The sequence below is a fragment of the Polypterus senegalus genome, chromosome 3 (genome assembly GCF_016835505.1).
Source record: "Polypterus senegalus isolate Bchr_013 chromosome 3, ASM1683550v1, whole genome shotgun sequence".
In the NCBI taxonomy this organism is placed as follows: Eukaryota; Metazoa; Chordata; class Cladistia; order Polypteriformes; family Polypteridae; genus Polypterus; species Polypterus senegalus.
In genome coordinates, this window is record NC_053156.1 from 224710918 (window position 1) to 224723705 (window position 12788).

The window sequence follows — 12788 nt, forward strand, 5'->3', positions numbered from 1 at the left end:
TGGGTAACTGATGTTGTATACTATTTGAAATTAGAAAAAATCTAATTCACACTTAGTGGATCTGGTTAAAACTTTTTTAAAACCTTGCAGGATCTAATCAATAACATTTTATATTGGGGGAAAGGATTCTCTTCCCTCTTTTCTACTTTTTACCCTGGCTATTGGCCCTCCTCTCCTTCTCTTGGGTGGGGGTTGAATTAAATTTAGTCTTGTTAAGTTTGGCCTGAAACTCTGAAACTGGGTAGTGTGTTTGACTTGGTTTTTATTAGAGAGTGGTGATTACAGTGTTGAGTCTAGGATTTAAGTACTGTAAGGAAATGGCTGTATTTGGCATGTGGAAGAGAAGTTAAAAAAAATCCAAAAGGATTAACTCGGTGGAATGCCATCAGTTCTTTGGGTTTTTCTTTATTAATAGAGCCCTAAATTTCTAATAAATTTTCAGTGTTAACATGCCTAAACAATGTTTTGGTTTTGGGCTTTTGATCTCATTTTGTTTTTCTTGCCTTCCATTCCTTTTTTGCTTGATATTTAATTTTTACTGCTTAATTTTTAGGTTTTTGAAGAACTTTTACTGGATGCAGACTGGAGTGTAAATGCCGGAAGCTGGATGTGGCTTTCTTGCAGCTCATTTTTTCAACAGTTTTTCCACTGCTATTGTCCTGTTGGTTTTGGGCGCAGGACGGATCCTAATGGTGACTACATCAGGTGCGTTCCTCTCCCCTTGGGAATTCAAAGTGCTTGGGTTGATCCACAGTAGTAGCATGCCAGATGTCCTTACAATCCACCTTCAACTGCAAATGTAATATGTTCTGTAAAATGATGCTATTCAAACCAATTTTACCTTCAGACATATTAATTTGTCACACTAAGAAATATCTACTTGAATAAGATTTCTTCATTATGTTTGGATGACAGGCAGGTAGGGCTGGGCAATATAATGAGATTGTAAAATATATAAGTAGAGTAGGATATCGATTGTGGTAGTATTGTTTATTTAGAGTTTTACGAGGCATTGATCACCCGAAACGCCTAAGCCAATTCAGACGACATTGCAAGCTTCCCTTACCAACCTGTTCACTAAATTAAAACATTTTGTCTTGAAAACTGATATGTGGTCAAACCGCATTTGCGAGCCATATTTAAGTGTGACTGTTCATTTCATTGAAGAATGGGAGATTAAATGTGTGTGTCAGCAAACAAGCTATTTCCCTGAAAACCACACTGGTGTACACATAGCCGAAGCTCTCTGCAAGATACACTTGGAAACTGAAAGCTGGGTGAAAAGAGGCTCCTTTCTGTTGCAACCAACAATAGGAGCAACATTATCAAATTGGTGCAATCACTGAAAGTGGGCTAGAATGCAGTGCTTTAGCCATTGACTTCATCTGATAATTAGGAAGTGTAAGTTATTAAAAAAAAATAATGTTAACTTCCTAAGCTTTATATGTATTAAATCCAGAATTAGGCAGAAAAACTAAGTTTTAAACTGCTTGCCTTTACAGTGAGTTATGTCAGTTAAACACATTACTTATTTCACAATGTTTAAATTCGCTACAGCATAAAATGTAAAATGCCCTTAGGCTAGACTTCTTTTTTTTTTTTTTTCTTTCAAAAATGAAATTCATTTTACTGATTTATTTATTAAAAAAATGCAATTTAAAACTAACAAATTTAATAGTCTAATGTACTTTACAGTTTTTTAACTTTTTTGTTAAAACATTGGAGAGCAAGTTTGAGACAGTTTATGTATTTATTTATATTATATTATTTTATATTTATTAACTGTATTGTAGGCTGAATTTTCATATACGTAATTTAAAATTCATTCTCAGAATGCTTAGGCCTGCCATTTTTAACTTACATTTAAACATTTTATTTACATTTACACTATGTTCTCAGCCTGAAAGCAGATACAATAGTTATTTTAGGTACTGTGGACCTGTAAGTTAAATATATATATTAACTAGGGGGCTTCACCCCCTGATCACTTTGCTTGCCAACATCTCTGCCACTCGCGTATGTGGATTTCACTTTCACCAAACAACAAATCTTTTAATTCTTGTGGGTATGCCTCTTCATTGGGAAGAAACAGTACTTTTCCCTGATGGCAACATGAATTAGATCTACAAGTCTTCGACTTAAAGTTTAAATCGAAACAATATATTAAATCTCATTTTGCTATTCCGTTATTCCACCGAGTAATAATTTGTTTGTTTGCGCTAATGCAATCTTTACTGTCATTTTTTTGTGACTTTCAAATTTTAGTACTTTCATTATCTCTAACCTGCTCTGCATGTGTGTCACACCAATATTTTTGAATTCTTTACAACGTTCTACTTTGTCATCTACTCTCTTTTATTTCTGGCCCCGGGCATGGTTAAATCTCATGGCACAAAGTCTCGTCTCACGGGACTTGAAAGTATCTCTCTGAAAAAGTCTCGTCTGGTCTCAGGCTAAAAAGTCTCATCTCGTCCCAGGATTTTTTTTATATAATAGAGAGATTTGTTATGTATTTCAATCTTTATTTTGATGAATACATTCTTGTGATATTTTGTATGGCTTTGGCTAACAACTTAGTTTTACTCACTTCATAAAAATATCTAGATATATATTGTTTATCGCCATTTCTGCCAAAATATATAGCCCAGTCCTACAGGCAGGTACGTTTGCAATATACATAATTGTATTGTATCAAATTAAATGAATTTTCAGAGCTATAAAGCATGGAGAAGGTGCATCTTTTGCATGTGGAACAAACATAATTTAGTACTCTGCTTCAGACCTCTAAGAATTACCATACCAAAATAAAAGCACTGGCATATTTAGAAAGATTAATATATAAAAGAATTCAAACATTAGATACAAGTACTGAACTTTGAGTGTTTGGGTTTTATAGCATACCATCATGTTTATTCTTAGACATTTAAATGAGAGGGAAGTTATGTAATAGGCACATCGAATTTTTATTTGAGAAACGTGGGTAAATTATAAAAACATGATTCATACTTTTTGGTTTGAGGTAATTTGAAAATGAATTTTGACACATACATTATTTTTGTAGCTGCAGTGGTGATTATAAATCCTTGTTATTTGGGTATTATTCCATGGTTTTTGTGGCCTTTCTGTAATGCTGTTGCACCCTGTACACCTGTAAGCCTTGTGGTATTAAAGCTGGCTCCTGAATTTTCATTGTTTTTGCTTCATTTTTCTTGATTGGTTTTATGAGAATTTGTGCCTAGATACATACAACAAACATATTTTTTAAAGTGTCTCAGTTTGTCAGGGACCTCAGGATTGTTCTTTTTTCCTGTGGTAAATAGGACATTGTTTTTACTGTATTTGCATTTAGTTTGCAAATTTTTCGTATTTTTTTATACGTAAAATGTTAGGGTCAAAACATAAAACCTTCAAGTCTCTTTTCATAAGTTGTTTAATTCTTTATATAGTGTTTTTGTTGTTTTTAGTTTGAAGTGAAGTCAGCACTCTATAGAGAAGTTGATGCAGAATATCTTCCTCAATATTGGCTTTCAGAAATCCTTAAGTTATTGTTTGCTTTCTTTGTATTTTTTATTTCTTTTTTAATCATACAGTTCATTGTTGTACTTGAGTATGATGTGGTTTGTTCAAATTTATTGCTTTCAACTATGTGAGAGGATTATTGGCCCAAAAATAGGAAACTGCTAAAAATCAGTGGATTATTCATAGGAAACGGCAGGCTTTACATCATCAGTTCTGGGAAGCTACACCTAAAGTTCAACATTTATATTCAAGACGTCAAGAAATGGCGTCCTTGGGTATTGCTGTTTGGTGTTTGCCAAATTATGCTATCCATCTGTGAAACTTGCTGAAATCATCATGAAAAACTTTTTATATGTAGCATCTCCCTTTTTATTAAAAAAATAGTTTGTTCTCCCTATTTAGGAATTTAGTTTCTGCATCCATTAACACATTTAAATTAGTCTGATTACTTTCATTAACTATACTATCCCTACCATGTACATTTCAGTAATTTTGGTGTTATAAGAAATTTGTTCTCATTTCTAACTTTTTTCTTTTTAATTTTTCTAGCTTACTTCCTTTAATTTTGCAGATTTTGTAAATAAATTTATTTTATCAATGCAGGTATCACAGTTACAAGGTCGTGATGGGTGATGCACACTAGTCAAAAAGCACAACTCTAAAGCAGCGCCTCATAGTGAAGTTATTTGTCTGCAGGTGAAAACAGAAGCTCTGATTGTTGCCTTTGCTTTTTTAATAAGATTGATGCCACACACCAGAAAGAGAGTACATGACAAATCCAAAAAAGTATTACATTCTAGTTTTCATGTATAAATCATCAAAAAACTCACAACAATTTTTGATTTCTTTTGAAACAGCTATCAAGAATGTTAATAGATTTTGGAGCCTGTTGAAAGACAGAAGGGAAGAAGACTAAATATAGCATTTGTTGCGTTCTAATTCCAATGACATGACACAGGCAGATATTTACTTCTAGAGAGATTCTGCTTCCAAACAAAGTGTATATCATCACGAAATTGTCAGCAATTTAGGGAGAGTGTACAGTATACAAAGCAAATCTTTGCATATTCATACAGTAGTAGTAAAGAGCATTAAACAAAGCATCTATTCTCACTTTCTGAACTCACTTTTTACATTACTGCTTACAAGACCGGTATAATCTCTAAAGGCATAACTGACCATTACAGAGTATGTTTACACAATCCAATACTCTTGGCAACATAATTTGTAGTTGTTGGTTAATCTAACATGCATGCTTCCAGGATAAGCGAGAATGAAAGAATACATGCACTAAACGTGACTGGACTACAGCCTAAGACCTGACACCATAATGCTGTCATTTTTCCCTACCATTATCTATACTTGCATAATTTTTTATTTATTTCCAGAAAATGGCCATTAGGATCAAAGTGGAATCACCAGTCAACCTAACCAACGCAAACATTGGGAAACATACAAAATCGACATTGACAATTAACAGTCACAGTAACTTAGGACTCTGTCCATGAGGCAGCAGTGCTAAACACTAAACAATGTTACCCAAGAAAATCATATTTAATACAAAAAGAAAAAACTGACACAAATCATTAAACTGTTCACTGAAAAAAAAAAAATAGTTGTTCTGCGAGGTATGAAAAGTTGTAGGAAAGGAAATGTGCACAATTTTCACATTATGCATTATTTCACTTTTCTTGAGTAAATGCATATGCCAAAAACAAAATTCATGTGTGTTTTACTATAAGCAGAAGTTATGCGTTCTCTCCTCAACATAGTGAAGTGTTTTCATGTATGTGTAGAGTTGTTTTTGAGGGCCAAGGCATTCGGTTTCTGCCTCAGCCCTCCAGTTCATACTAGCAGGATCTTCAGTGCCCATAAACCAGACGCAGGATGTTTGTCTTTAAAATCTCCACTGAAAGGTGTCACCTTCAACTGATCAGCATCTCCAGACACCGTGCTGTGGCACTGGTAAATGGAGTAGCTCCCGGTTTTGTTCCCTCTAAGGAGGACTGAAACCTAATGCCTTCAGGTGAGTAGGTGAGTGCCCTCCTATAATTCTCTCCTATGTAGTTGAATGAATTAACCCAGTTAGCATATAGTCTTGTTCCAGTTCACACGTATCTGTAGTGCAAAACAAATTTATATGACACAAATACTGTATTTTGGCTTTTTAATATCAAAAACAAGTGTATTTCATTTGCTGTTTTCTTTGGTATTAAACATTTTTGGTGTATGAATCTTTTTATTGTTCAACTTTCTTCCTGAGTAAATTACTTTATTTCATATTAGGTGCAATATTATTCTATATCTTGTTTCTTCCTCGATCAACCATGTTCTTGTTTAACAGTTAGTCTGGACAAATTAAAGGTTAGAAGAGAATGAAACATGTCCAAAAAATGCAACATTGTTGAATGCTTTGGGAAAATGGTAAACCAAATTCTGTCAGTCATGTTGACATATACTCTTCTGCCACTTTATTAGGTACACCTTGCAGATACTTGGTTGGACCTCCTTTTGCCTTTAGAACTGACATAAATTTTTGTGCCATGGATTCAACAAGGTGCTGGAAATATTCCTCTGGGATTTTGGTCCATATTGACATGATTATTGCTGGATATTTGTCAGCTGTACATGCATGATGCAAATCTCCTGTTCCACCACTTCCCAAAGGGGCTCTATTGGATTGAGATCTGGTGACTGTGGTAGCCATTTGAGTATAGTGAACTCATTGTCCATGTTCAAGAAACCAGTTTGAGATGATTTGAGCTTGTGACATGGCATGTTATCCTGCTGGAAGTAGCCATTAGAAGATGGGCACACTGCAGTCATAAAGGGATGGACATGGTCAGCAACAGCATTTTGGTAAGCTGTGGCATTTAAACAATGCTCAGTTGGTACTAAGGTGCCCAAAATGTGCCAAGAAAATAACCCCCACACCATACCACCACCACCTTTAACAATTGATACAAGGTAAGGTGGATCCATGCTTTCATGTTGTTGATGCCTGCCTCTAACAAGACCATCTGAATGTTGCAGCAGAAATCGAGACTCATCAGACCAGGCAATGTTGTTCCAATCTTTTGTTGTCCAATTTTGGTGAACCTATGTGAATTGTAGCCTCAGTTGCCTGTTCTTATCTGACAGGAGTGGCACCCAATGTGGTTTCCTGCTGCTGTAGTCCATTTGCTTCAAGGTTGAACATGTTATGCTTTCAGAGAATCCCTTCTGCATAACTTGGTTGTAACAAGTGGTTATTTGAGTTAGTTTTCCTTCCTGTCTGCTCAAGCCAGTGTGGCCATTCTCCTGTAAACTCTGGCATCATCAAGGCATGTTCACCCAGACAACTGCTGCTCCCTGAATATTTTCCCTTTTTTGGACCATTTTCAGTAAATACTTGAGATGGTTGAGCATGAAAATCCCAGTAGAACAGCAGTTTCTGCAATACTCAGACCAGCCTGTCTCGCACAAACAACCATGCCACATTCAGAGTCGCTTAAATTGATTTTCTTCCCAATTCTGATGCTTCATTTGAACTTCAGCAGTTCATCTTGACAGTGCCTACATACCTAAATGCATTGACAGATGCCATGTGGTTGACTGATTAGATATTTGCGTTAAGCAGTTAAACAGGTGTACCTAATAAAGTAGAGTCGGTGGGTGTATTTAATGGGAGAATAACTGTGCACAGTTAAGGTCATATATATTAACCCCCTTTCCAAAATGAAACAAAGCCATTCATTTTTGTAAGACAAATGACTAGCATTTAAAGTGTTTATGAGAAGTTTGATTAAAAAAGTTTACTGATGCACTTAACCTGAAACAAAAGCACGAAAGCAGCATGGCCAAAATTATTAGGCCTCTGACAATTAATAGTCAATAGTGTACTGTAGCCCTTCTAACTCTCAACCTCTTACTGTAGTTTCTCACAAGGTTTGCACAAGTTTCCTGTAGGATCTTTGACCATTCCTGTATGGCATATTGCATCAATTCATGCAAATTAGATGGTTTTTCAGCATGGACTTAACCTTGAGCTCTCCCCAAAGATTCTCTGTAGGTTTGAGCTTTGGGTTTTGAGATTGCCACCCCAAGAGCTTGATTTTGGTGTTCCTCAAAAAGCTCTGGACCAACTGTGATGTATGCTTTGTGTCATTATCTTGCTAAAAAGACTCAATGGCAGCCTAAAGCCAGACTGGCAGCAGTTTTGTTCAAGTTAACCTTCAAAATGTCAGTGAAGTCTTCTTTCTTCATTATGCCAGGTATCTGAACAAGGTTTCCTGTGCCTGAAGCAGCAAAACAGCCCCCCGCAGCATTATGCTTCCACCATCATGTTTAACTGTAGGAACTGTGTTTTAAGGGTTGGAGGGATCTCCATTCCTTCGCAAATCAAAAGCTGTATCCATGTGCCCAAACAGCTCCAGTCTTGTCTCATCAGACCAAAGAATTCCAGAATTCATCCTCATGTTTGAAATGGTCCTTGGCAAACTTTATTCTAGCTTTGATATGCAGCCATGTGAGCAATGGAGGTTTCCTTGGCCAGTAGCCTTAAAGCTTCCCATGATTAAGAGCCCTCACAACAGTTTTTTTTTTTGTTTGTTTTTTTTTTTTTGAGTCTTCAAGTCAAGAAGAGGCCAGGTCGGTGACAGTGGCCTCTGCAATGATCTTGTTGACATTTCTGATTATTTTCCCCTCCAAAGTTTTTGAAAATTGTGCTTTCAGGCACTTCCAGGTTTGTTTCTGACAAAATGGGTCACTTTGTATTTTGTAATGATGCAACATACATCTGTTCTGGACACAGTGAAACACTTGGAAATGGCCATATAGCCATCCCCTTTAAGATGAACATCACCTATCTTTTCTCTGAAGTCCATACTTATTTAATTGGTTTTTGGCATGATGAAATACATTTTTACAAAGAATGTAAGCATGATGCCTCTCAATCTTGCCTTTAAGTACCACGAACCCTGCTCATTTCATTCCATATGTTAATGTGTGATAGTAATTGATTAAGCCAGTCAAGTCACGTGGGGTTCAGGTGTGGCTTAACACCAGGAGCATTTAACTTTACTACAATGCTTCCTGACAAATTCAAATGGGGCTAATAATTTTGACCATCCCAATTTTCAATAATGATGTTCTACAGCAATATAGATTTTTTTTTTAAAATGAAAATGTAGTAGTTGGTAGTTTTTACATTGATAAATGTTTCATTTTGTAAAGTTTGAAAAATGATGTTAAAATTGGGTGTAAATGTGTTAAAATGTCACATTTTCATAGAGGGCTAAAAATTATGACCTTAACTATATTTGAGAGGGTCACATGTTTTGTAGGAGAATGAGAAAGCAAAAGATATGATTCATAGGTTGTAGGAAAAGGTCGGCTGCTAAAAATTTTAAGAATATACTGACAATGTTAAAATTAATGTAAAGGAACTCTAGTCGCTGCATGTGAGTAGATTAGTCTGTTAGCTTGGCTGAGATAGCTTACATTTTAGACAAATGTAAATCATGCCGCCTTAGATATTTTGATACACAAGAAATTCTCAGACACTCTATTTTGTTTATTTGAATGTTTTTGAATTACCTTAAAGATTTTAAGACACTTCAGCTTCAGGTGTAAGGAGCAGATGTTTCATCAGCATCTAAATAAATGGGTAAATGAGCACTTAGAAAGCAGTCAGTCATTTTCACTCATTGTCTATAAATACTAATGTTTAATTCTTACATTTCTCATATCCGCATAACAAAATCGTTTTTTAAAGAATTGTGCCTTTGTAAATACTTTTTTTCCTTCTTGTGTATTTTTTTTAAGAAACCACTTATGCTACATTTTCTAATAGGAGTTACAGCATAGGTTCATGCTAGAACAAATCTGGTTGTTTTTAGCAAATGTGCAGATGTGTTTTTAGAAAGTAAATACTGTACTGTGTTGTGTTGACAGCACAATCTTTTATTTCAGGAAGCTGTCGGGGGCATCTTGTTGGAATATAGTTTGTAATAATTGTGTTGTCTGTGTGACAGCAGAAGTATTCTAAAATAAGATGGGTCCCAAAGTAAATATTTCTATATCGGTTTTCTCATGGCTTTAGTTTTGTAAGTAAGAAATTTAGTAATGAATTTATGAAAAAAAAAATCCTTAAATGGCATATTTTTAAGACTAATTTTTAACTCTATACAGAACCTCCAATAATAGTCACTTACTTTTTGTGTATATGGAGCTTTTTTATTAAGTTGTTGTTCAAATTATTAATGATGGAGAGATTACTGATACATTATGCTGCAACCCCAGTTAATCCACTTTGATTTATGTGCACATATAGAATGGTTAATGAAATGTGTTATTGAGATTCATTTTACATAGCCTAAAACTTTTATTTTGCAATAGTAAAAAATTGGGATACTTGTGTAGTAAGTGATGTCTTGAAGCCCATGCATGGAAATGTTTCTGAAATTTTCTATAATTTTAGAATAATTCCAAAATTAACTCGAATCTCTAAAAGTAAACTTCATCATAACAAAGGAGATTAAAATACATACTTGCAATTTCAGTGGTTTAGCTTTTTCATACAAAAGGTAATTGAAAAAATTTCTTACAAAATGGTAGTCTTGTTCACCTATCAGTGTAGCATAAATTATAAATGCAGTGCATCAACAGGGTTTTTTTTTTTTCTTCTTCCTACCTGTCTGGCATGTTTTTTCTAGACATTTGGTATAGTGTATGTTATTTAGGATGTGAATAAGTATTAGTGATGTGCCCACTCACTTTCCTAGGTTAAATTTAGAAATATATCGGAACTTACTGTAGATACTACTTAAATGTAAGAAATGTATATGTGCTGATCGTGGACTGGTGTGTTTTTTGATAGACTTAAGACTCTTGGGAATTCCCATTTTTTCTAAATTTGCATTTAATCATTTATTATAAAGGTTTATTTAGTATTACCTATGTTGCAAGACAGTGTTTTTTTTGTAAATTATGATGACATTTAGAGCCATTGTTAACATTGTTAAACCACTGCATTTTTCAACCTTCTGTTAATCTAAATATATTAAGTCCTCATCAGTCATTTTTTAGTGTTTGCACACTAAGCACAATCTCAATAGATACAGTATCTACTTTTATGAAAGGTATCTATTTGTATTTTAGATCTAAAACAATATCTTTCAGTACATAGTAATTATAAACTTGACTAGGCCATACAGTGACTAGGGCAGTATAATAAATAGTTTGAGACAAATGCACTGTCAGTAAAAACAAGAAGAACCACAAAATTATTAATATAGAAATACTGGTTTTCCTTGCCTATAAAGTAGACCATCTTTAGTTTTATTCAGTCACAATATTGAGATGCATCTGCTTTTAAAAACCTGGTAAGCCCGGTAATGCTGATCATCACCTATTTGAAAGTTGTAAGCACTGCCAACAAGCATGACTCGACCTTGGTATAGTGAAGGTGTTTTTTGGGTCTAAGGTGTAATACTTGTTGTGTCAGATTTGACCAGTATACTGTTCATAGAGTAATTAAGATCTCATGTAGCTGAGATAAATAGTAGCTGTTTTCTATGTAATCATATAAAATGAATATTTTATAGGCAGCCAAGATTCAAGCTTTTATAGAACTTTTATGGTTCAAACCCCTCACAGGTCAGATAACGTTCATGCCTTAAGGTATTAAACAGATCTTTTTATATGAGAGCTCTTTGCCCTATCCACTTAGCCTTGTTGAATCTTGTGATCCCATCAAGTGCACAGCATTGTGTGCTGGTTGATCCAGTTTTAGCTACTCAGGTATTCATGATGAGACTCTGCGGTTTAATCTCTCCCTGTGCTTGCAGACGATATTTACCTGTTCTTCGAGGTTTTCCTGCCAAATATATCTATGATCCATGGAATGCCCCTGATGCTGTGCAGAGTGCGGCCAAGTGTATTATCGGTGTGCATTATCCCAAGCCTATGGTCAACCATGCCGAGGCCAGCCGCCTCAACATTGAACGGATGAAGCAGATATACCAGCAGCTGTCCCGCTATAGGGGGCTAGGTGAGAATTCTCCAATGCTATACAATTTGTAACATTAACTGCATTACAGTTAACAGTTTCTTTTCACAGCCAGTGTCCTATAGAAATTCAACAGTATAAATGTATTTGCTATAATGTACTTGTTTTTTAAAAAAAAAAAAAAAAAAGTTTATGTGAATTTTAGCATTTTCCTGCTTGCATTTGTCAAAGTAATTTTTCCCTGATCTAAGGTGGAAATCAGAATATACATTTGATGAATGGCTTTGGTTTTTAGTCCATACAGAGGAAAACAGGGTACTAATGTATCTGCATCCCTGCAGTGGCAGATGCAAAATAATGAATTACTTGGCTTTCATTTTGGTTAGTACCTCCAGTTGCAACCACAACCTGCTCCATAAAAATTTGGATAACGTACAATTATTAGGAATGCCCACTGGAATTAGTGCACATTCTAGATCCTCATAAAACAGGGTATACAGTATTTTTAGGGGTGGTTTGTGCCCCCCACTGACATATTCTAATCAAATAGAAAATTTTGCAAAATATTCAAAATAACATTTAACCGTATCAACAGTGAAAGTGATTGTTTAGTCTCATCTGTGTCAGAAAAAATTACATAATTCTTTTGTATTAATAAAATTGTCAAAATGTAAGCATTAAGCAACAAATTGAATAACTCAAAAATGTTTTCACAACTCTTTCGTACTTAAGTGTTTCAGACCAAGGATTAATTTGTTAAAAGTCAAAAATAGAGTCAAATGTTAGTGAGTTCCAATTTAATGTTGCCATATTTATTTTATTAAAGGTAGTTATGTATGTGAAAAATACAAAAATACAGGCCATTGTTTAAAGCCTGTGATTTCAGCAGTAATGCTGCAGAAGTAGAGCATGTCACCGGCAGCATGAAATTAAATGACTGTGACTACTTGTGGAATCTCCAGAATGACATTAAAGAGAGAGAGACAGAGAGAGAGAGGACGTGATCACTAGCAAACTGGAGTTGTTCAGGAAGGAACAGCAGTGAAGTTAAAGTTGTTACTGTAATGCAAGGATACTCCAGTTCCGTACTGAAGGACTGCAGAGGCTGCAGGTTTTTGTCCAATACTTGCTGAAATGGGAACTTGGTATTTTGCTTCATGACTTACTAGTGCATCCATTCTGTCATATCAGATCATTCTTCGGTTTTCCAAGAGTGCATCTAGTTGAGATTTGAGCTGCAAGTCCTTAACTGTTTTTTTCAGTTTATTCTCAAATATTT

The 12788-nt window shown here is 35.0% G+C and overlaps 1 protein-coding gene across 1 annotated transcript in view; it reads left to right on the forward strand.

Annotated features, from left to right (window-relative positions):
- LOC120525915 (cryptochrome-1-like) overlaps nucleotides 1-12788 on the forward strand; it is a 77795-nt gene that overhangs the window by 44824 nt on the left and 20183 nt on the right. Inside the window, exons 9-10 of the mRNA XM_039748602.1 lie at nucleotides 554-705; nucleotides 11349-11551. Of these exons, the coding sequence (XP_039604536.1) occupies nucleotides 554-705; nucleotides 11349-11551 (355 nt within the window). The remainder of the gene's footprint in view (nucleotides 1-553; nucleotides 706-11348; nucleotides 11552-12788) is intronic.